This window comes from Camelina sativa, chromosome 7 (genome assembly GCF_030686135.1).
Source record: "Camelina sativa cultivar CO46 ecotype springtype chromosome 7, ASM3068613v1".
NCBI classification, from domain to species: domain Eukaryota; kingdom Viridiplantae; phylum Streptophyta; class Magnoliopsida; order Brassicales; family Brassicaceae; genus Camelina; species Camelina sativa.
Window position 1 is genome coordinate 21,743,705 of NC_141886.1, and position 23,675 is coordinate 21,767,379.

The 23,675-nt window shown below is 35.6% G+C and overlaps 4 protein-coding genes and 1 pseudogene across 7 annotated transcripts; 3 read left to right on the top strand and 2 right to left on the bottom strand.

Annotated features, from left to right (window-relative positions):
- The first annotated feature begins 154 nt into the window (after positions 1–154).
- LOC104701562 (uncharacterized) lies at positions 155–4,575 on the top strand. Of its 2 annotated transcripts, none has more exons than XM_010417274.3 (15): positions 155–344; positions 705–1,105; positions 1,195–1,272; positions 1,409–1,464; positions 1,762–1,881; positions 2,006–2,076; positions 2,165–2,258; positions 2,490–2,693; positions 2,774–3,025; positions 3,151–3,259; positions 3,389–3,456; positions 3,565–3,634; positions 3,720–3,794; positions 3,898–3,989; positions 4,081–4,575. In XM_010417274.3, exons 2-15 carry the CDS (start codon positions 782–784, stop codon positions 4,154–4,156), a joined length of 1,689 nt encoding a protein of 562 aa, XP_010415576.1. In that variant the 5' UTR covers positions 155–344; positions 705–781; the 3' UTR covers positions 4,157–4,575. The 2 variants fall into 2 exon arrangements, with proteins under 2 accessions (XP_010415576.1, XP_010415575.1); XM_010417273.3 differs by having other exon boundaries at positions 158–392.
- On the top strand, positions 4,301–6,974 carry LOC104701563 (putative pentatricopeptide repeat-containing protein At1g69350, mitochondrial pseudogene; annotated as a pseudogene). The gene has a single exon (XR_015562204.1). The product of XR_015562204.1 is annotated as a putative pentatricopeptide repeat-containing protein At1g69350, mitochondrial pseudogene (transcript).
- Positions 6,818–10,911, bottom strand: LOC104701564 (uncharacterized). 2 transcript variants are annotated; one of them, XM_087459105.1, is made up of 5 exons: positions 10,742–10,771; positions 10,563–10,646; positions 9,806–10,065; positions 9,165–9,717; positions 6,818–8,963 (listed from the first exon to the last, which is right to left on the bottom strand). In XM_087459105.1, the coding sequence occupies exons 3-5, from the start codon at positions 10,061–10,063 to the stop codon at positions 7,033–7,035; spliced, it is 2,742 nt and encodes a 913-aa protein (XP_087315231.1). In that variant the 5' UTR covers positions 10,064–10,065; positions 10,563–10,646; positions 10,742–10,771; the 3' UTR covers positions 6,818–7,032. The 2 variants fall into 2 exon arrangements, with proteins under 2 accessions (XP_087315231.1, XP_010415579.2); XM_010417277.2 differs by having other exon boundaries at positions 9,806–10,376; positions 10,563–10,911.
- Positions 10,912–16,566: 5,655 nt separating this feature from the next.
- LOC104701567 (chorismate mutase 3, chloroplastic) lies at positions 16,567–18,511 on the top strand. The gene is made up of 6 exons (XM_010417282.3): positions 16,567–16,913; positions 17,139–17,364; positions 17,457–17,543; positions 17,719–17,862; positions 17,951–18,043; positions 18,132–18,511. The coding sequence occupies exons 1-6, from the start codon at positions 16,744–16,746 to the stop codon at positions 18,366–18,368; spliced, it is 957 nt and encodes a 318-aa protein (XP_010415584.1). The 5' UTR covers positions 16,567–16,743; the 3' UTR covers positions 18,369–18,511.
- Positions 18,371–20,576, bottom strand: LOC104701566 (protein RETARDED ROOT GROWTH, mitochondrial). Its single transcript, XM_010417279.3, has 7 exons — positions 20,141–20,576; positions 19,897–20,008; positions 19,617–19,776; positions 19,352–19,500; positions 19,059–19,210; positions 18,772–18,886; positions 18,371–18,685 (listed from the first exon to the last, which is right to left on the bottom strand). Exons 1-7 carry the CDS (start codon positions 20,422–20,424, stop codon positions 18,548–18,550), a joined length of 1,110 nt encoding a protein of 369 aa, XP_010415581.1. The 5' UTR covers positions 20,425–20,576; the 3' UTR covers positions 18,371–18,547.
- Positions 20,577–23,675: the final 3,099 nt, after the last annotated feature.

Genomic DNA, 23,675 nt, shown 5'->3' on the forward strand with positions numbered 1-23,675 from the left:
AAAAGAAGACACCGGAGCATTAGACGAAAAACGACGTCGTCAGATCTGCACGTGCCATCGGCGTGAGCTCCCGTGACCGTGACGGTTTTAAACGGCTCTGACTTGGGACTTGGGAGTAATATTTTATTATTATTATTTATCTCAAAACCTTCTTGATGAGTGAGAGGGTCCTAGTGGCTTTTGAAGGTATATTCGCTTAAACGACAACTCAATTTCGTAGCTGGTTTTGATGTTTTCTTCTTCTTCTTCCACTAACCTCATCATCATCGATCCATCTAAATCCACAGTTGTTGAATTTGGTTTCTCTTCTAGCGACGACGACATGAAGTTGAATTCAGATTAGGGTATATTTTCCGATTCGTTTTCTCCTAAATCAGTTTCACCAATTTCAGGTGAATGAATCCTCGACCTCACGACCTCTCGGTTTCGTTTTTTTCGATTTTGTGGGAAAAAGATCAATGATTTAGATTAGAATTATCTGAAAGTTTTGATCTTTAATTGTTTTTCTAACACTCTCTTGTAGTTTTGTTACTTGGGATTGGATTGATTTTGAATTTATTAGGTTTTTTTGATTGCATTAGTACGATCTGTTTATCTAATTCCGATGATTGTATACGTAATTTTACTTGGTCATTGTAAATTTCCCAACTTGCTGAATCTAATTTCATGTAAATGTTTGTTCATTGTTACTTGTTTTTGATTAGGAACATACAAAGTCTTGTGCAAACCCTTTTTATTGAGGGTGGAGGAGGCAATTAGGGTGGTTTCTGTGTGATCTGCGATGATGTACCAGGCCATTCCCACGGCGACAACACCTCGTGGAGGAACTCCAACAGAGAGTGGTGATTACGTTGTGACTTTGGATCAAATCCCCCGGTGGAGTGATGTTGAGCAGAGGTCATCTTTGGAAGGTGAAACAGGAGATCCAGCCAATTCTAATCCGCGTTACGCAAATCCTTTGGCTTCGTCTTCTGAAGCAGGAAGTAGTGGGAATGGGATGGTATCTAAGTTTCCTGTAGATCACGAGATTAACTCCAGAATTTACCTTTGGAGAGGAGAACCATGGAACCTTGAGGTTGATGCTGTTGTGAATTCGACAAATGAGGTAAGGTGTGATCATGAAATTAGCTTCGCTTGTAGGCAAGTAATGTGTGTCTTTTTGATATGGTTGATTTTCTTGGAATTGGAGGACAGAAGTTGGATGAGGCACATAGCAGTCCTGGTCTATATGTGGCTGCTGGACCTGGCCTTGCCGAACAATGTGCTACGTTGGTACAAACACTTTCTTTCACTAATTTCTAGAACAAGAACATTATATATGTTAATGAAAAAGGCATTATATTATGTATCGTCTTTTAGATGGTTGCGTGAAAGATGATTTTTCTCTTATTTTTTTTTTTCGTTACAGGGTGGAGTCAGGACAGGGATGGCGAAAGTAACAAATGCCTATGATCTACCAGCGAGGTAATTGGTGATGAAGAAGATTTAAGATAAATTCATTATTTACCTAGAGGACTAAAAAAAAAAAAAAAATTGCTCCTTGAATCTGTCTCTGCTCGATCTTTTAACTATCCTTGTCCCTATGATAGAGCTTCTCCCTTGTTGACGGTTTACAGTAATTTCATGTTGTGTGAATAGTACATCATGTTATCTCTTAAATATCAAACATTCGGTGCGACTTTAATTTGGACTGCGGAAAAGGTTTATGCCTTAATTAATCCTCCACTCCAAAAAATGTTTTTTTTTTTGTTTCTTGTTCAGGAGGGTTATCCATACAGTAGGCCCCAAGTATGCAGTAAAGTATCATACAGCTGCTGAGAATGCTCTAAGTCACTGCTATAGATCTTGTCTGGAGCTTCTCATAGATAGTGGGCTTCAAAGGTGTGTGAAGTAAAATTCCAGTTTTTCCTTATTCTATTTGCAACAATCAGATTCTTTAGTCATTTTGTGATTTATTTATTTCCTAAACTCAAGAACTTGTTTTGGTTTGCATACAACATCGCAGTATAGCTATGGGCTGTATATACACAGAGGCCAAAAACTATCCCCGTGAACCAGCTGCTCATGTTGCCATAAGTAAGATAGTTCTTCTTTCCGTGAACAGTCTCTTTTCTTTCAATGAGTGACTTTTGAGTTTCCGACTCGTGTGTTGTGCGATTTTTAGGAACTGTACGCCGCTTTCTAGAGAAGCAAAAGGATAAAATTAGTGCTGTTGTTTTCTGCACCACCACATCCTCGGATACGGAGATATACAAAAGGTATCTAAAATTTTCTGCAACTGGTTTGCGAGAACCTTTACTTATATTGTGCTATCCTAGTAAATGATTGCTCATTTTCATTTTTAAGAACCATTGCGTTTAGAATTATTTACGCAAAGACCGTAGCATGTACTAACTGGTGGCTATTATTTACACATACCTTAGTTGCTTATAGTTATGTGATGCAAAAGCATTGTCGACAGTTGCTAACATTTGACTCTCTAAATATAGATTACTTCCACTTTACTTTCCCCGAGATGAACATGAGGAAGAGGTTGCCATATTAAAGCTCCCGGCTGATGTTGGCGATGAAAATGGTGATACGGTCATAGACGAACGTAAGATCAGAATACAGACGCTGCCAAATAAACCTTCACCCAGATCTTTTCCAACTCCACTCGAGCGCCCTACTACTGATCTTACTTTGTTACGCAGGTTGGTGATCTCTGACGGCTACAGTCTTGTCATTTAGTTGTCTTAGTACTTTCACTCTATTGATAGCCGTATGATTTCAGGAACTCGAATCATCTTGATTCGTATTTGGATCCGGCCTTTATGTCCTTGATTAAAGATCCAGATGAAAGACGCAAAGAACAATGGGAGAAGACTGCACAAGCACAAAGTGGATTCAATTTTGTTAAATTACTAGGATTTGGTGATCTAGGAGGACCCCCTCTGTCTGCTGCAGAGGAATATTCACTTCATTCTCGATACCTAGCGAAAGCTAATTCTCTCAACCTTTCTGAAATTGCAGAGATGAAAATTGTGTATGGTTTCTATGTCCTTGGATTTTTTCTCTCGCTTTGCCTTGCATAAGTTCACTTTATATGTCCTTGAGCCAATGTATAATGGAATAGATATTGACAGAGCCCTCTCTTTTATTTTTCTTCAGCTACCGTGGTGGTGTTGACACCGAGGGTCATCCAGTAATGGTTGTTGTAGGAGCTCACTTTTTGCTGCGATGTCTTGATCTGGAGCGTTTTGTGCTTTATGTTATAAAGGTAAGCACAAAATCGCATACCTCGATGGTTCTCCAACTCACTAAAACACAGTCTCTGAAACCATCTTGTATTGATTTTTTTTTACTTTATATGGTGTCTGACGATACTGAAATTTGTGCAAATTTACAGGAATTTGAACCAGTGATACAAAAACCTTACTCGATTGTCTATTTCCATTCCGCAGCGTCCTTGCAAGTGTAAGTTGGTTCTTAGTCTGTTTTAGTGGAAAAAGACCCTTGTGCGTAAAAAAGTTCAATAACATTTTTGCTCTTTTACGGGTCTGATTTTTCCATGTGAATAAACAGACAACCAGATTTAGGATGGATGAAAAGATTAGAACAAATACTTGGTCGCAAACACCAACGTAACCTTCAGGTATGAAATTGACACCTACTCAGTTCAATTCTCATTAGTGAAGGTTCCTCCTCGTCTTAATCATGATCATTTCTGCTTCGTCCAGGCAATCTACGTTCTCCATCCAACTTTCCACTTGAAGGCTACAATCTTAGCTATGCAAGTGTTAGTTGATAATGTGGTAAAGTCCCAGCTTTTCTCCCAAAAAAACCAACTCATTCTAAAGAAGTCTCTAATTTACTCTTGTCTTTTCCCTTGTTTCCATTCCGAAAAAATCCGATAAGGTCTGGAAGAAAGTAGTATATGCAGACCGACTTCTGCAACTGTTCAGATATGTTCCTCGTGAGCAGCTAACAATCCCAGACTTTGTTTTCCAGTAAGTTTACTCTACCCTTCACTCTCCGAAAGTGTTTGTTCAGTTCTGGTTTTGATTTAACCACCGAGTGTTGTTGTGTGAAATTTTACAGGCATGATCTTGAAGTTAACGGAGGAAAAGGTCTAATAGTTGATCCAAGAACAAAATACGTCTATCAACGGCCATGAACCAAAAAAAACATCGTCCCAAAATCAAGAACAGTTTCCTTACTTTATCCAGTAGTTACATCTTTGTATGTGTTTGCTTGTGCAAATATTTCTTCATTCTTTCATGTTTATCTCCTCAGATTGTTAGCTACCCTTTTTGTCTTGATGATAATAAAGTCTTCCCCTAATGTAATATATGTTTTGAATCTTGTTTATAAGCAGAACATACAAAAAAAAATAAGCCAAAGACTTCTCCTTTTTTCTCTGTTTGTTAATGTTCTTGTTCTTGATAAGCTGAAGATGACGCAGTACATGCCATTGTTTAGATCATGTTCGAATTTGAGATCAGTAAGTCAGCTTCATGCTCGTCTCCTCGTCACTGGTCGTCTCCGTCGTGACCCTCTTCCTGTGACAAAGCTCATAGAATCATACGCTTTCATGGGTTCTCCAGACTCGTCTAGGCTAGTCTTCGAAGCTTTTCCTTACCCTGATTCATTCATGTATGGCGTTCTCATCAAATGCAACGTTTGGTGTCATTTACTCGACGCCGCCATTGATTTGTACCATAGGTTGGTTTTGGAGAAGACCCAGATAAGCAAGTTCGTGTTTCCTTCTGTTTTGAGAGCTTGTGCGGGTTCGAGGGAGCATCTGGGTGTTGGTAAGAAAGTTCACGGGAGGATTATTAAGAGCGGTGTAGACGACGACGCTGTGATAGAGACGTCTCTTTTGTGTATGTATGGCCAAGCGGGGAATTTAAGTGACGCAGAGAAGGTGTTCGATGGAATGCTCGTGAGAGATCTTGTCGCTTGGAGTACACTTGTTTCTAGCTGTCTTGAGAATGGCGAGGTAGAAGAAGCGTTGAGGATGTTTAAATGCATGGTGGATGATGGTGTTGAGCCTGATGCTGTGACGATGATCAGCATTGTTGAAGGATGCGCTGAGCTTGGATGCTTGAGGATCGCTAGATCAGTTCATGGCCAGATAACGAGAAAAAGGTTTGATTTTGATGAAATGCTTTGCAACTCTCTGCTTACAATGTACAGTAAGTGCGGGGATTTGCTTAGTTCGGAGAAGATCTTTGAGAAGATTGTCAAGAAGAATGCTGTTTCGTGGACTGCAATGATTTCTAGTTACAACCGGGGGGACCTCTCTGAAAAGGCATTGAGAAGTTTCAGTGAGATGTTGAAGTCTGGAACTGAGCCGAATTTGATTACCCTTTACAGCGTTTTGAGCTCTTGTGGATTGGTTGGGTTGATTAGAGAAGGTAAGTCGGTACATGGTTTTGCAGTTAGACGAGAGCTGGATCCTAATTATGAGTCGCTTTCTCCGGCCTTAATTGAACTGTACGCTGGATGCGGGAGACTAAGAAACTGTGAGACAGTTTTACGTGTGGTTGGAGATAACAATATTGTGTCATGGAACTCGCTTATATCTCTATATGCACACAAAGGTATGTTGATTGAGGCATTGTGCTTGTTCAGACAGATGGTGACTCGGGGAATAAAACCTGATTCATTCACTTTGGCAAGCACAATCTCTGCATGCGAGGATACTGGTTTAGTTCCGCTAGGGAAACAGATTCATGGACATGTTATAAGGACTGATGTTTCGGATGAGTTTGTGCAGAACTCGGTGATAGACATGTACTCTAAAAGCGGATTTGTAAATTCAGCATGCATGGTATTTGATCAAATAAGGTATAAGAGCGTTGTGACATGGAACTCAATGCTCTGCGGGTTTTCACAGAATGGTAGCTCCTTGGAGGCAATTAACCTCTTTGACTATATGTATCGTAACTGTCTAGATATGAATGAAGTTACATTTTTGGCGGTCATTCAAGCGTGCTCAAGCATAGGTTTACTGGATAAAGGGAAATGGGTTCATCACAAGCTCATTCTTTGCGGTTTAAAGGATCTTTTCACTGATACAGCTCTAATCGACATGTATGCCAAATGTGGAGATCTCAACGCAGCTGAAACAGTCTTCAGAACCATGTCGAGTAGGAGCATTGTGTCATGGAGTAGTATGATTAATGCCTATGGAATGCACGGACGGGTAGGATCTGCAATATCTACGTTCAATCAAATGGTAGGATCGGGAACGGAACCTAACGAAGTTGTCTTCATGAACATTCTCTCTGCTTGTGGTCACTCTGGTTCCGCTGAAGAAGGGAGGTTCTACTTTAACTTGATGAAAACTTTTGGCCTCTTACCAAACTCAGAGCATTTCGCCTGTTTCATCGACCTGTTGAGCCGTTCTGGTGAACTCGAAGAAGCATATAGAACCATCAAGGATATGCCTTTCCTAGTTGATGCTAGCGTTTGGGGTTCTCTGGTCAATGGATGCAGAATCCATCAGAGAATGGATATCGTCAAAGCCATAAAAAATGACCTTTCTGATATTGTTACGGACGATACAGGATATTATACTCTCTTGTCCAATGTATATGGTGAAGAAGGGGAATGGGAAGAATTCAAGAGAATGAGAAGGGCTATGAAGAGTTTGAATCTCAAGAAAGTTCCTGGGTACAGCGCAATTGAGATTGATAAAAAAGTTTTCAGATTTGGAGCTGGGGAAGAACCCTGTTTCCAAACAGAGGAAATCTACAAGTTTCTCGGGAGTCTCCAGAATATAACTCTTGATGCAGACTATTTACAGATCGACGAATAAGAACATGTCATAGATTCTTAACATCATTTATTAGTTAGAGCCATGTAAGAATATACATATTGTTTTTGAGCCAATAGAAAACAGAGATGCAAATTTTGTAATAACCAACCAAACATACATGGGGTGATTTAGAATAATAAAACATCCATCGCTGACTCTGTTTTCTCCATTGTTACTTTCTCTGTTTCTTTCCCTCTACAATGTTTCTCAAATAGTAAAATAATACTTTACGTCAAGATCACAGTTGGGGGAGTACTTGCAGGGCATCTTTGTCTTCTTGGCCTTCGAGTTGCAGTTCCCCATCCAGTAAGGCTCCTCTCTTCCAATCCCACCATTTGTACACTGTTGTTATTAACTGGCTGTGCCAAAGACGAGCAAACCGGAGCTCTGTCAAAGTTGTTGACCAGTCGTTTTCTTCCTCGGCTAGATCCACCTCGGTTTGAGCTCCTTCGGGCCACTCCTGAGTTCCAGTTGTAGCATGTGGCTTTCATAAGTCCCTCAAACATATGAAGATCTTCGGTTACTTCAAGCCTGGACAGAGAAGCAAGCCCTGGGAGAATATCCCTTTGGAAATCCCGCCTTGGTCTTCCCCGTCTTGCTTGTCCTCTTCTTGGCCGGTTAGCTGTGATACCCATACAACCGGTCTCATCGAATTTTAGATATTCTGGGACCAAAGGCTTTGGCATGTAGTCTTCTTCTTTGGTCTGGGGTAAGTTCAGAGTCATTGTCTCGAAATAATCAAACTCCCCTGAAGAACATTCTTCACGGCAGCCTTCACAATCTCTGGCTTCCAAACAAGCAATCCTTTTCTCTAAATCATTCCCACAAGAAGCTATTGTGTTCACAAACCAAGAGAGCGGGTCCTTGGCAACTGCATCGGTCGAAGAGGAAGCAGCTTCATCAGTATTGGGCCAATGGTGAGACAGTGAGATGGTGACTATAGCTTCTGCAGCTGCCTTACTGAATTCATCTACTGAATCTCCAGCTTCAGATCCCCAAGTGTCTTCACTTCTCTTCTCTGGAATTTTCTCCCCTTCTTCTGCACTCTCAAGATTCGGGGGAGCTTCCAAATCTATCAAAGTAGTTGCTTTTGTTTCCACTCTTGGAGTAGAACACAAGCTGGAATCTTCATCCTCGTTAGCACAGAAATTCAAGTCAATATGCTGCCTGTAAGTGGCAGCTTTTTTACCTTTTTCATTGTCCACGATGACAGCTTCAGAAACTGAGGCTTCACATGGCAGGTTGATATCGAGGTTTCTCTTCACTAAGGTGTTAACTTTCTTGGGTTGATTAGTGATAGAGGCAGAAGAAGGAATAAGGAAAGGGTGCTCCTCACAAATAGAATGCTTCGGAGGGATCGGGACACCAAATATCTTTCTACTACTCTGTGACTCGGCCATTTTAACATGTCCCAAGTTGGCGCCATTAGAACATGAAACAGACCTCAAACCATTGTGAGGATATACATTATCTAAGCTGTCACCCACATCACATCCATCCATGAATTGATTTGCAGACACATTCAAATCCAAACCACCATTGGTCATTCCATTTTTGTTTTGGGGCTTAGGTTTTATCCAGGGCAACCCAGCAAAGCACTCCTGGTTTTTTGGTCCTTGAGGGTTGTCAAGACTCCGATGCTTCACAGCCTCACTGAAAGAACCATTTGTAACATCCCCTTTTGGTCCGTTGTTAAGATAGTTAGAGTTTCCTGATGGAAAATTAAAGGCAGTTTCCTTCGACCCTGAAGAAAAGACTTGGTTAAAATCACGGCTTCTCATCTCAGAACTCGCATCTGCTCTTGGTTGTGTATTAAAATTCAAGAATGGATTCGTCTGAAGTGGCACGGGTTTCTGAACTGAGCAGCTACTTCGGTTCTCCCATGATGAAATCCAATGGCTCCAAGGTCTGACAGATTCAGGGTGGTAGCCATGATTAAAGCTTGGAGCATTTGACGCCACACTTGGTTCCACATAGCTATCATAAGAAACTTCAGGATTCCTTTGACGAGCTTCCCATTCAAAAGATGCTCTTTCGCCCGACAACTCCCGCTGATCAGTTGAAGGGTATCCCAGAGGTTGAAATGCACTGTTTGAAAGACCTTGTACGGAATGGGAAGGCACACATAACTTGTCTCGTGGAACGCTTTTGCCAAGACCTATAACCATGCAGCCATAGAAAAACATCAGAGACTTACAAATAAAAAAAGCTACTGTATCAGAACACAATCCACAAACCAATCAATGAGCAAAAGACATTCAATGTCATCATAAGAACTCTTTGCCAAAACTTCCCCACATAAAAATGGAGCAGAAGGCATAAAACAGTATAGAAACCAAATGAAAATGAAAAATCTCACCTGCTTCAAGAACCATCCAACCATTTTGACTTGTATTTTTATCCAACGGCTGGCCTTGAACATTTGGAATGTTTCTTCCATAAAGAGAAGAATACAAGTCCCTGGAGAAAGAAGAGACAGGTACTGATTCTTGGCACTGGAGTGGCTCGTTCAAGTCAGCTAACCCATTTCGATTCTTCATTAACAAAGAAGATCCAGAAGAGTCGTTGAGATGATGAGAAGCACTCCCTCGTTCGAAAAACAGCTTTTCTTCAACTTCCTCCTCTTCTTCTGTTTTGGACTGCTCGTAAGGAGGGAGTTGAAGATCAATCACTGTTCTTCTAACCTTGACAGGTCTAACCTCAAACACCTCCTCCCCGTCCTTTGAACTAGGAGCATTGCAAACTTGAGAGCTGCTACCTTCATCACTCCCCAAAAGAAACCCAGGTAGCTCTGGTTTAATGGCACTTTCGGGTGTACGCTCAGAAAAACTCATAAGATCAATAAAAGTCTTTCCTTTTACTTCATCCATCAAACTCTTCTGTGTTCTATACAAACGATGAAGCTCACAAACCTGCACAAAGAAGACCAATCATAATTAGATTAGCACACATAAAAAAATAAAACATTTCGAGCATATATGATTAGAGAGATTAAGATACCTGATTCTTGAAAACGGCTTCGTGTTGAAGCATGGTGTGTTTCAAAAAATCAGAGTAAGAAGAAGAATCTGTAGCAGCTACAGCTCTGGCAGAGAAAGCAGCATTATGATGAAAATGGTGGCCACCATAAGGCAAGTTGTTTTTTGGGTCTCGAGCAAAAAAAGTAGAATAGGTACAAGAAGTGTTTGAATCTTGAGTTAAATCCCTCCTCATTGAGGAGGAGGGTAAGAAGCTTTCACAATGAACTGTTTCTCCCATTCCTCCATATATAAAACAAAAAGATTTACAAATACTGTATTTAGCCAATAGATTTAAAAAAAAAATCAATTATATACTTTAAAACAGCATGATCACAAATTCCAAAACAAAAGTCACCGACGACGACATTATCAGATTATATACTAAGATTTTTTTTATCATAGCAATTATTAAATCAGAGCATAAAACTATAACATCTGAGAGCTAAAAAGTTAAGCTCAAAAATAAATTAGGTAAAGAAATTTCCCAGAAAATTGGAGCCACCATTAGAGGTGATGAAGCTAAAATCTAAAGCGATCTTTGAAACAAAAATCTGACAGAAAAAAAAAAAAACATAAAAGTACGATGAATGAACAGTAAACAAAAAAAAAAGCAGAGATCATCAATTTAAAAAAAAACTCATCATTCTAAATTTATGAGAAACTAAGCTCAAGAGAATAATAACTAAAATTAAAATAAATAATAAAAAATCATAAGATAAGAGAGATTTATGATTCACCTGTGAGATAACCAAATCCTCTCTCTAATCTCAATCGCTCATAAGAAACAGAGAGAGAGAGAAAGATGTTTTACACTCACTCCCAAATCGGCGACCAAAATTATAGTACAAATGAGAGATAGAGAGAGACAGGGAGATATATATATATATATATATAAACCAAAAAAAAAAAAAAATGTATTCCTGAGGAAAATACTAAAAATAAGGAGGAGAGAAGAGAGAAGAAAGCTTTAGGAGAGAATCAGATGATCATCGTCTCTTCATCGTCGTCGTCGATCCGCTGCTGTGCTGCTGGGCCAACTCTCTCTCTCTCTAGATATCTCTATCTGTCTGTTACTACTCTCTTCTCTTCTGATTCTTAAAAAAAAGGAGAAGAAGAAAGCCAAAAAAAAATAAAAATTAATAAAAAAGAATTAAGAGCTTTTATTTATATTCCCTTCTTTTACTTATTTTTATTTTATCGGATTTGGTGTTTTCGCTTTGAAGAGAGAGAATAATATAGTTCGGTGTAGAGAGAGAAAAAGAGAGAGAGGGAGATCCCATAAATTAAAAAATAAAAATAAATAAATAAAATAAAAAACGAAACGACGCTTCTTCTATAAACAAACAACAGAAGCAGAGAGAGAGAGAGAGAGACTCGATATATTTTTGTCACCATCTCTCTCTTTTTTTTTTTTTTTTTTTACTTTTAACGTTTCATTATTACTATTAAAGTGCCTTTTTCTCATAAGTTTTTAATGCAATTAATTATTGTTTTTTTAGTTAAAGGCAACTAAATTATATTGTTCCTGTATTTTTCATTTGTCATCATATATAGTATAATGTATAAATTTTTTTTACAGTTTAGTTTATTTACATTTGGGGTTGTAGATTTTTTGTTATATCATGAATAATTATATTAGATTTTGTTCCATTTCACACACTTGCAGTTAAAAAGAAAAAAAAAATAATACCAAATCAGGTTTTAATATATTTTTTTTTCACATCAGGTTTTAATATCTAAACCAATGTTTGTTTGTTGTTAAGTCGTGTTAATTGCTAATGTTGTTTTCAGTAGCTTTGACTATATCTTTTTTTTTATTAAATGTATCAAAAAAATTATATAGCTAGGGGATGGTCGGAATCTTCCATCTTTGACCTAAGAAACGTTCAAATAGACTCGGCGAATCAATTTCCAAGCTGTGTAAGTTTGCTTTGGGTATTTCAGATTAACATAATTTTTTAATATATTTACCAACATAAATTTGAAGATATTAAACATAATTTTACACCCTAGATTCTCTCCTTGTGCTTTTTTAACCCTCGGACGTCGCTAATTTTAATATGGAGAAGAGCTACGACGTTAATTAAAAAAAACTAGTAAAAAAAAAAGATATTATTTTACTTAAATGTGTTCCTAAAAAGGTAATTAAAAGCATATTTGTACTTACTTTAACAACATGATGAAAGATGGAACATGTGTAGATCCAGTTTACGTCTCCATTTGTCGTTAACGTTAAGTTTTTATTATTTTTTATGTTCAGTTTTAATCCATAAATTAGACAAAGTAATTTGCTTCAGTTCCTCTTGGTTGAGAAAACTGTTTCTGTATAGAAATCATAATATCCTCCCATGACTTCTCCTATTTTTATAGCATATATATATATATATATTTTTCCATTCATATGTATAAATTTTTTTTCTTCAGAATATTAAGATCGAGAAGCTTCGTCTTTCTTTCAAACATAACTATACAAAAAAGATTCATATACATTATATTGGCTAATTAATTAAATAGCGTAAATATAGAAAGATTGGTAAATTTGATCTATCTATGCTTTGTCTTCATGCACACTAAAACAAAGATTAATTATTTTAGTTAACATCTCTCCTAAATGGAGTAAGAATTGATATAGATAAATAGAGCAATGACGGCAAAATCCAAAAAAAAAAATCAGCTTAAAATCAAAGAACATTTATAATAAATAAAAAAAAAGCTAAGACACTTGATAAAGATTATGACCAAATAAGTTACCCTGAATCACAAGTTTGATGAGATAACTCAAGTTAATTTCTAAACGAAGCATCATCATCAAATTGTTTAATGTATATAAATTAGGTTAGATTGAAAAAAGCCATGAAAGAGGGTGGTCCCATTGTCGTCTGACGCATCTTTGAGGTTCAAGATTTAAAAAATAACCTTAACTTTGAAGATAATTACGTTTTTGGGATTGGTTTTTGTACACTTTTGTTGTTTTTGTTTCTTCTGTTCGTCTCTGATTGGTTTAATTTCTCTACTTAAACAAAAAAAAATCATTAACAACAAAGGCTTTGTTTTAAAGATTATTACAAAATTTGCCATTCTTCCTAGGAAGCATATTTTTCTTACCAATTTCGTTACGTGTCGTAGTATTGTTGGCTTTTGAAGATATCATTCAATATAAAGATGTTACATTTGTTTTTTTGTTATCTATATAGTTTGTATTATTTATCGACCGATGTATGTAAGTCAACTTGGAATGTTTATGATTATTTAAAACCCACGTACCAGTTGTACAAACCACTGGTTGCCCAAACAAAGATTTTAATAAAGCATATACTATATACAATTAAACATTAACGGTAACGTGTTTATGCATTATTAACACGTTAACAAACCGTTTGAATTTAATAATCCACAAGGACCAAACCTTTTCTAAGTACAAAATTTTATTGTATCTAACAAACGGAATAATGTTAAATCACCAAAAAAAATATACATATATATATTAAGATTGGCTAAGATCTAGCAGTGGAGAAACAAGTAAAGAGATAAAGAAGAATTAAGTGCGTTTTTAGTAAACCACAAGTACAATGATCTGATCAAATCTTTTTCGATGTTTCTGATTAGATCTAAGCAAAGTTACCTACTTGCTTTATTAATTAATAGTGAACTGAGACCAATACGATTTTTTTTTTCTTTTTTCACATCTGCCAAGCATAATAATTATGTACTTGGTTATAAAATCACTTTTAAATAATCACTTTGTCTTCTTGCAGCTTTTGTTATTTTCTGCAAATGACTTATCACGCATGATGTATTTTTGTTTTTTATGCTTAACATCTAAATGTAAAAGTTATTGAGTTTGGTAGTTGTAACCGAAATCGTATGTATTTTGGTGTAATCTCAGAGCTTTTTTTACAAATCAAGACTAAAAAATGGTAACCACATGAAAATCACACACAGGTGGCATAATGTTAAAAAGTTGAAAAATTCGAGACGAACATGTTTAGTTAAACTGGCTAAAAGTAAAATTTCCACTACTTTCTGAATATCTTGCTATATTGGCTTAAAGAGTAAGATGTATTTTCTATGGAATTTATTTTAGCGGAATTGGCAAAGCTAACCAAAAAAACAAAAATTAATTTTCTAACCGCACTAACCATATACCTATTATATTTCCTATGTAAACTATACTATATACTATATTATCATTACCCTTACCACCACAACAACCTTCACCCTTTTACCACCACCACCCTCATCCTTTTACCACCACATCTAACCGCCGGATGATGAATCTTCAGCCATTGACACTATCGCGGGACCATCGTTACCGGTCGCCAGACCGTTGCCACGGTCGCCGGACCGTTGACACTGATCGTTGGACCACCGCTACAGTCACCGTACCACAGCCACCGGACCGCCGCCACCGGTCACCGGACCACTGTCTCCGGTCGCCGGAACACCTCCACCCTTCACTATTACCTTTACTATCAAAACACTAAGATAGTAATTTTGTCTACCTTTATCCTTTTTTCCTAATTTTTTCAAATTATATACTATTTACTTAATTTGATTTATGATTTTGGTTATTAGGCAAATTGACCCTTAATTATATTATAAAAGGAAAGTTGACTTTTTTTAGCATCTTCAACAATCACCTTCGTATTAAGGGAATAAACCCTTCAAAATATAAGTTCGAGGGTCACTTACTCCAATGGTACACCCTCAAATTCATTTTTAAAATTTTTTATATTTACATTATAGTCCACAATATTACTAATAATTAGTTATAATGATAAAACTTTCATATATAAATATAAAACATACAATTAAAAAAATTATATCAAACAATATTAATAAATACAAAACCTTATCTGATAACCCAAACTAATATATAATTTTTTGAAAAAACATAAAATAAAATTACATGATTTAAAATTACTCAATATATTTATTTTCCATAATGCTTATATATATGATTAATTAGTGTGTCTTAAAAAAATATAATTAATGTTATTGTTGTAAAAAAATTGTTTTTAAATGGTATATCTTTCATATATCAATAATTTCAATTTTAATTTAGTATGTTTTTAATTTATATAGATATCTTTCAAACAATTAAATTTAATAGAATGATTTGTAAGATATATAAATTATAAAGACTTAAATGAAATATGTGAAAGATTTTGAGGGTCTCGATAATGCACCAGAAAATTTGAAAGTTCACTGTTCAACCCCTAAAAATTTGAGGGTTTAAGGGGTTGTTGGAATTTAAAATCCCTCAAAATTTGAAGGTTTGAAGGGTTATTGGAGATACTCTAAGCCTTTATAAATAGACATGTCAAGATAGATCTAAACTTAGCACCCCTAAGGAAGTGGGCTTGTACCAAAAAAACAAAAGAAAGGTTGACTGATCGCCTTTACTAATCCCATAAAAGATCAAACCCTCTCATTCTCAAAGAAAATAGTAAGCCAAGAAGGATAACTAATCGCAACATAAGATTGCAAACGGCAATCCAAAGTGACGTTTTTTGCAATGAGAGCAGCTCCTTTGTTCGCAGAAGGATCTTCAACTATAAACCTCTAAAAAATTAACTTACTCAAAGTCCGATATCTGTGAAGCCTAAGTCCCCATGAGATTTTGGAAGACACATTCTTTCCTAACTTTGCCACTGGATTTTTCGGTTGTGCTCAAAGGAGTTCCACCAAAATTGTGCCATTACACTAGAAAGGTTGGAGCAGGTTGTTTTTGGCAATTTAAAACACGACACGGCAAAGACTGGCATAACTAAAACTACTGATTTCAACAAAATCTCCTTTCCTCCTTGAGATAAGGACCTAGCGTACCAGCCAGAGAGTTTGGCTTTTAACATATCTTTAATGAATCCAACATTTGAATCTTGGAGCTACTGAAATACTCTAGGAGACCTAGGTAAGTACCTGCTCCACCCTCATTTTGTATTAGAAGAGTAGTCTTGATTTTTTTGTTTATGGATCTATAGATTTTTTTCCCAAAAGTGATTAAGGACTTTTTGAGGTTTATTGTTTGGCCAATAGCCTTGCCATAATCGTAAAGGATCTTCTATAGCACCAAACTATGATCTTTGTTGGCCTTACACACAAAGAAGCTATCATCTGCGAATAAAAGATGATAAATTGTAGGACCTCCATCATGGAATTGAATACCATTAATGAGTCCAGTCGATTGTGTAGAGTTGAGAAAATGAAAAAAGCTTTATGTGCATAGGAAGGACTAAAAGAAAGGGAGATAGAGGATCTCCCTGTCTGAGTCCTCTTTGTGGAGTGACAATTCCAAAGGGTTGATCATTTATCAGAATAGATTATTATGTGACTGAAGATACACATAACAAGACCAAATTAATCTATTTTTCATGAAATCTCAAAACTCCAAGAAGGGATCTTAAATAGCTTTATTCTACTTTGTCAAAGACTTTAGACATATTTGATTTCACTGTCATGAATTATGAAGAAATAGTCGGATGAGCATTAAAACTATGAACCATTTCATGAGCCACCAAAATGTTGTTAGAAATAAATCTTTCATAAACCAGGGCTAATTAGAATAAAGTCATAGAGCAAAACCACATTTTTATTAATTAATTATGATTGGTAACATAATTCTAGAAAACATATCGAGACCAACAAAAAACAAAAAAAATTGTAGAAAAACAAAAAAAAACACGTGATCCAGATAAAATTGTGTAACGGATTTGATTAGTAAAAAAAAAAAAAAAAAAAAAAGGAAAGAAGTGATTTCATTTTTATCAGTGTGTGTTTTGTGGGTCTCTATCCGCTCTTCACTCCGCCGAATCTCTCCTCTGTCCTTTTCTTTCTCCCACTCTCTTGTCTCTGTCTCCTCCACCTTTCCTCAGATATCTTCGTCCTTTCGATTGATTCTCCTGTTCCTAATCTCCGATGGAAGCTATGCTACTCAAACCCGCGTTTCCCAATCCCCCAAGCCTCAATCTTGCGACTTCTTCTTTAAGCCCTGTCTCGCGATTATTATTACCCAACTGGAGCGGTAAATCGAGGTTTGGTGTGCCTGAGTCTCTCTCTCTCCGTCTCTCTGCAGCTTCTCCGATCCGGTAATGTTTCTTTCTCTCTTACGAGAAAGAGACCAGCCCCTTTGTATTGTACGCCATTGATTTAAGGATTCGTAATTTCGTGTCAAATCTTTCTAGTGTCTCTTGTTTTCGTATGAATCTTATGCAGTAGAATGATCGACTTCTTGATGCTTAATGTGTTTTAGCTGAAGTTGATTTATGGGTTTTATACGGTATTGATGTGATTTGGCTTTATTTTTGTTACAGATACTCGAGAGGGCTACTACGGGTAGATGAGAGTGAGTATTTGACACTTGACAGCATAAGACACTCTTTGATTCGCCAAGAGGACAGCATTATCTTTAATCTTCTTGAACGAGCTCAGTATCGCTACAACCCTGATACGTATGACGAGGATGCTTTTACTATGGAAGGGTTTCAAGGATCTTTGGTCGAGTTTATGGTCAGAGAAACTGAAATGCTCCACGCAAAGGTCGAAAACTTTAATCCAGCAAATCTTGAAATTTAGTTCATAATTTTTTCAAAGTCTGTCTCTTTGTTGATGATTTGTTTGCTTGAAGTTAGGTGGACAGGTACAAGAGTCCTGATGAGCATCCTTTTTTCCCACAATGCTTGCCAGAGCCTATCATTCCACCGATTCAATATCCACAGGTGAATCTTGGCCTATAAAGGTTTCATCAGAACGAATTCACAAATATAATTGATAGTGTCCAAAGTAGACCGTGTATACGTAAACAACTAGACTTACTCCCCTGAGTAGAAGGATGAGGAACTTTTTTTCTTTAAGTTAACAAAACATTTCTCTTCTGTTTTGCGACTAAACCAGGTTTTGCATCATTGCGCTGATTCGATAAACATCAACAAGAAGGTGTGGAATATGTATTTCAAACACCTTCTTCCCAGATTGGTCAAGCCTGGGGATGATGGTAATTGTGGTTCAGCTGCTCTCTGTGACACAATGTGTTTGCAGGCAAGAAGCTTGGCATGCATCATCATTACAAATGGCTAAATTAGAAGACTTGAAATGAACATAAAGTCTCATTTGGCTGTCCTTGCAGATACTTTCAAAGAGAATTCACTTTGGTAAATTTGTTGCTGAGGCCAAGTTCCGTGAAAATCCTGCTGCCTACGAAACAGCTATCCGAGAACAAGTACTCTCATTTTGTTTCATGCTAAATACCCTTTCTTTATGCAGTATCTGCATCTTCTTTTGTCACAAACTGGTTTGTGTCTTTCCAGGACCGGACACAGCTGATGCGACTTCTAACGTATGAAAATGTTGAAGAAGTAGTCAAGAAGAGAGTTGAGATCAAAGCCAGAATTTTCGGTCAAGACATAACGATCAACGATCCAGAAACTGGAGCTGATCCTTCCTACAAAATCCAACCTAGCTTAGTTGCAAAACTCTATGGAGAAAGGATCATGCCCCTCACAAAGGAAGTCCAAATTGAGTACTTGCTTAGAAGGCTGGATTAATGTTTTCGAAGAAGGAAGCATAACATTTGTATTGATCCTAATTTCCCAAAAACCTTGTGTTGACGACACAAGCTAGCGAGTGAAGTTAATTTTTATTACAGATGTAAACTAAAGAACAAAAGAAATGAACTTGGTTCACAGAATTTGAGTTCTCTACAATGATGTGTACGTTTGTAGCATCAGAGTGCAACTCCTGATTCTCGAACAATCTCGTAAATGCCTATTGCGTTTTCAATAACCAGTAATACGATAATGCACCATTCTAAAAGGTCTGATCGTCGGTTCTGCATCACCAGATGGAGGAAATGAATGTTGTGCTGCAGATGAATAGAGAAAAAAGTTATATTAGACAAACAAAAACATGACTATTGTTTATCAAGAAACAAAATCAACTAGTAAATACCTCTATAAACTTTAGCTTATAGTCTAGATCCCCAAATCTCTGAGTGACCTCGTAATCTTCTCTTAGGTACTCGTATATCTGAGCATATCTAGCCTCTCTCCAAGCAATTTCAGATCTATGAGAACACGAGAACAGATGAGTTTAACTTATATACTACAGACATTGTTTCCACGAGATTTCAGACTTCAGAGTAAACATACTTCCAAAATCAAGAACTCCGATTTTTGTAAGAGTAAAGAGATCATAGAAAACAACATAAGAATGTGAAAATGATTTCAATAGAATACCTCTCAAACAAACCAACTTTGAGAATCACGTCGGCTAGATTAGAATTCGCCTTCCCTACAAGTTGGAAGAGCTTTTTCCTGGTCATTGTGAAAGTTCCTGTTTTCTCCATCGCACGGTTTATATCAGCAAACTCTTCCACCAACTTGTCTACCTGAGGTAATTGAAATCTCAAACTTCCAAAATATCATAGACCAGTTTCTTACAGTCTTTCCATACTCTCTCATCTGTGACTCTATGTATAAAACAGACATATACTTGTATCGATTGAGGGCACTGAAACGGAACAAGTTACCTGAGAAACAAAGTAATCCAACGCAATACTCTGCCCGAGCACACTCCCAATGATACGGATGCTATTAGTATCCAACGTTCTGAGAACGATGTAGTCAGGGCCACCTTTCATTTCCTCAGTCAACAAAGGCTTCTCCTTCACAGCATAATCTAACACAACAAAAGATCAGTCATTAGCAAAACCTGACATTTAATGAAGTAAAGCTATGGTTTTAAGTACTCTGAAAAAACTCAAAAGAAGTAGTAAGTAAGACAGGAGCACTGACCATCTTTTCTCATATTTGTAAGCAATCCAGAAGAATGTCTACGAACAATGTCAAGATAACGCTCAACGTCGTTGTCATCAATATTAAAAAGAATAGCAGAACCGTATTGAAAGACAATCATGAACCGGCAGTTGCTTACACTCTCCCTCTCATCCAGAGTCTGTGAAAGAAGGTAAACACAAGATCAACATAGTGTTTCTCTTTTTGGGGTTTCTAAACCACTATTATAAGGTAATCAATGGAATGCTGCAATTCTACTGAGTAAATCAATAAATCTTACATGGATACCAGAAGGAAAATCAGAAAATTTGAGGGCAATAGAATTGGTAGAACGTGAGGTAGGAGGAACAACATTGCATAAGTTGTCAGCTTGCATTCCCTTCAAATCAATACTGCCACACACACACACACACAAACAAAAAAACTTGAACTTTCAAAACCATCAAGAGTCCAAAATCAAAACTTTAACAAGTCCAAATAGTTTTATTACAATCCAACAATGCAATAAGCAAAAAAAAACATACCTAGTACTGAGAAAATAAGCTTTGATAGGGATCTTCCCTTGTTCATCCTCTTCCTCTGTTCCGAATTCATAGTTTTGATACCCATCATTTGACGCAGAATCAGCGTCGTTGTTGTAAATCGAAATCGGAGAAGGGAACGACGACAAGTATCGGAAACGAGAAGTTGCTAACACACCAAGCGCCTGGTGTCTCGAAACACATGGAGAAGAAATGTCTACTAGTCTCTTTGAAGAACTGAGAATTTGATTACGAAGGAGCAGAGCTACTGCTCTCCATCTACCCATTCAAATCAATCAAAAATTGAATAATTTTTTTTCTTTCTCGTCTGCCCCAAAAAAACCACTCGGCTTTGTTGTTAATTTTGATTTCAATTTATATTGGAGATTTTGGCTTCTGATTTCCGAAGTAGCCTCGGGTTCTCGCCGCCGGTGACCACAGTTCCACAATTTAAAACGACAGTGTTTTAATAAAATTGAAACGATGTCGTCTTTGTAATTTTCTAGTTAAAATATTATAATTATATTGTACGCGCGGAAGTTTTATTAACTATTTATTTTTATTTTGTTCGTTATTTAATTTTTGTTGTTATTTTGTGATTTATTGGTTTGGTTGTTATTTTTTTTTAAGTTGGGTAGTTTTGTAATATTAATTATAATATAATTAAAATTTTTGAAATAGTTATTGCATCTGATGGTTGCACATGATGGTTGATCGAACCGCCAAAGTAGCGTAATAGAGTTGTATTTTTGTTACCCTCACTCCATGTAATGATTGTTTGTCTTTTTCTAGCATTGATCGGTCTTTGTTTTGCTTTGTTTCCAGCCCAGCTTCTCTAACTAGAGTTTTCCGTCCACAATATTGCCTCTGCAGAACATTACAATTTTGTAAAGTTAAATACTACTGTTGTTCGTAAATATTCCAATCCTGAATGTTTTTGTGAAAATATTCTTGAATTCGTTTTATGTAGTGTGTCTCCACATTTTGACTTGCGAGGTATTTCTCCATGAAGTTCTTTGTCTCTATTTATTGTTGATAATAGATTCATACTTTGCAACCTTAAGTTGATATTCTTGTATACTCAATTGTCTCGGACTGCCTTTGCAAGTGGTGGTGATGCTTCCAATATATGTCTTACGTTTTTGCGGGAAACGTGAGCAACTCGTGCCATTATATCTCTGAGGATTTCATTTTAGAGTTCTTCTAGGGTGTATGGTTTTACTTGGTACATTTTTTGTATGTTTTTCTGAATTGTTTTGGTCATAATTTTTCATGTACTTTATAATGTTGACGTGCGTTGGAGTTATGTTTTGGTATTATGGCTTAATTGTTAGTTTGTCTTTATTGTTGGTTAATTATGTGTTTTATATTGAAGTTTTATGTAGTATTGCCATTACCTCTCTTACTCATTATTTTATTATATTATTGTTTGAGTAATTGTGTTTACTGGCATTTTTGTTTATTATCCATTGTGTGAGTAATTTTGTTGTGTGGCTAGATCTAAAAAAAAATTTTAATTCTGTTTTAAATTTATTATGAACTTGTTGGTCTATACTTTAAAAATTTAAGACATATACTATCTTGAAGTTGTTGATAGTCTCCGAATTAACCCTTTGCTCTATTTTTTGTCCTAAATATTTTTAATTATTATAATGTATTAAAATGAAGTAATTTTCAGAAAAAATGTTTTTGTAGGTAAATTTTTTTTAGTGTTTTAATGAAACCACCTTTAATTTGTATAACAGATTACACTAACCTAAATGTTTTTGTTAACAATTTTTTTGTCTTTATTCATGGATCTAGATGTTGTTGTTAATAATGTGGGCCTTTTTAATATACTAGGTTTTGAACCCACGCTACGCGTGGGTTTATTTAATATATTTTGATAAAAATTATATATGATTGATTACAGTAATAAAATATTATCTCATAAAAAAAAATTAAAATTAGTACTAAGGAAAAAAAATTAAATTTCAGATACACAATTTTTTGAAATATAAAAATCAGTTGTGTTATAAAATCAAATATGATAAAAATATCATAAATTTAACTTGACGTCCAGGCGAGACAAATCAAACTGATGACCTCACATATCCTAAACCATTTTATTTGACCACAAGAAAAACGAAACAATTTTATAATCATGAATTTAACTCGTTTTCATATTTAATTAATCGCTACCACCTATGTTTTCGTGTTTTTATTTAATGTTTTCTTATTGTTCATATTCTTTCTTGTCATTTTCATTGTCAAATTTTGTGTTAATTGTCATCGTAACTTTCACCGTTTGGTTCTTCGCTATACTCTTTTTCTTCTTCTTCCTCGTCAACTTCTTCACATTCTTCCACCGAAAAACATTTTTTTAGACAACCACACAACTTGTTAACCCATCAAACTCCAAGAACAAAATCATTTCTTTTCTCATAAAATTTGTGTTCATGATTACCAGCATAGTCAACACATGCACCAAATTATTGACAATTTTATCCATATACTTATTTGGTTTTAGATCCACACGTTTAGAAACTTCTCAAACCAAAACCCTTACTTGGTTTATAATATTTTAAAAACATAATAAAATATACTAATAATTATTTATTTAATATGAATCATATGATATATAGAAATATGAGTACACTATAAGAACATATTAATTATAAATAAATAATATCAATTATATTATATCATCAAATAATATCAACCGTATCATATTATCAAATAACTGAACCATATATAACAGTAACCGCTTGAACCGTAACCGTATTTAAATATAACCGTTTAACCGTTTGTTAAACGGTTTTGGTTAAGGTTACAAAAATTTCTAACCATAACCGATGGTTAATAAAATTTAACCGTGACAACAATAACCGTGGTCATGCCTATGTATAGCTAATAAAACATGTGTGTTTGTCGTCCATCTTTCTTCTTTAAACCTCAAAATTTGAGTCAAACATCAAATTAAGGTCTTGCGATGTCAATCCTTCTTCCTTAGACCCAAAAATAAAAAATTAATGAAAAAATATCAACTCATCTATAAAATCATACGCAAAAATATGTTTTACAGCTCATAAGAAATTAAAAACACAAATGTAGATAAATAAGATAATTTTGTTTTGCATCAATATTTATAATATTTTAAACTTTTAAAAGGTTTCGAAATATAAAATTTGAACCTTTTAAAAATTTTCAATATTTATAATATTTTAAACTTTTTAAATTTAAAACTTATAATATTTAAAAACTTTTTAAAAGCTAAGAACTTTTAAAAGTTTCAATATTTATAATATTTAAACTTTTAAATTTTTTCAATATTATAATATTTTTTTGAAACTGTTTAAAGTTTTAATTTGATCAAATAAAAAACCAGATCAAACCAAATAAAACTTTTAAACTTGGACACTTGATAAATCAAGTTTTCCTGCTCATTTCTTTGTTAGAAGCATATTAATTTTATTTATACTGGTTCTGAACCATTGTCTAAAAAATTTCTAGCCGATGTGGGATATTGTGCTTAGTTATTTGATTTACATAAATTTAA

What these genes read in the sequence shown, in the direction of transcription:
- LOC104701566 (XM_010417279.3), bottom strand. Translation starts at nt 20,424, where the DNA reads ATGGGTAGATGGAGAGCAGTAGCTCTGCTCCTTCGTAATCAAATTCTC. An exon ending in TGGATTACTTTGTTTCTCAG is followed by an intron (nt 19,211 to 19,351) that starts GTAACTTGTTCC and finishes CAATTACCTCAG; the next exon opens with GTAGACAAGTTGGTGGAAGA. An exon ending in ATAAGCTAAAGTTTATAGAG is followed by an intron (nt 18,686 to 18,771) that starts GTATTTACTAGT and finishes ATTCATCTGCAG; the next exon opens with CACAACATTCATTTCCTCCA.
- LOC104701562 (XM_010417274.3), top strand. Translation starts at nt 782, where the DNA reads ATGATGTACCAGGCCATTCCCACGGCGACAACACCTCGTGGAGGAACT. An exon ending in GCCTATGATCTACCAGCGAG is followed by an intron (nt 1,465 to 1,761) that starts GTAATTGGTGAT and finishes TTTCTTGTTCAG; the next exon opens with GAGGGTTATCCATACAGTAG. An exon ending in ATTGCAGAGATGAAAATTGT is followed by an intron (nt 3,026 to 3,150) that starts GTATGGTTTCTA and finishes ATTTTTCTTCAG; the next exon opens with CTACCGTGGTGGTGTTGACA.
- LOC104701564 (XM_010417277.2), bottom strand. Translation starts at nt 10,063, where the DNA reads ATGGGAGAAACAGTTCATTGTGAAAGCTTCTTACCCTCCTCCTCAATG. An exon ending in AAGCCGTTTTCAAGAATCAG is followed by an intron (nt 9,718 to 9,805) that starts GTATCTTAATCT and finishes TTCTTTGTGCAG; the next exon opens with GTTTGTGAGCTTCATCGTTT. An exon ending in TTGGATGGTTCTTGAAGCAG is followed by an intron (nt 8,964 to 9,164) that starts GTGAGATTTTTC and finishes GCATGGTTATAG; the next exon opens with GTCTTGGCAAAAGCGTTCCA.
- LOC104701567 (XM_010417282.3), top strand. Translation starts at nt 16,744, where the DNA reads ATGGAAGCTATGCTACTCAAACCCGCGTTTCCCAATCCCCCAAGCCTC. An exon ending in TCTGCAGCTTCTCCGATCCG is followed by an intron (nt 16,914 to 17,138) that starts GTAATGTTTCTT and finishes TTTTTGTTACAG; the next exon opens with ATACTCGAGAGGGCTACTAC. An exon ending in GTGACACAATGTGTTTGCAG is followed by an intron (nt 17,863 to 17,950) that starts GCAAGAAGCTTG and finishes CTGTCCTTGCAG; the next exon opens with ATACTTTCAAAGAGAATTCA.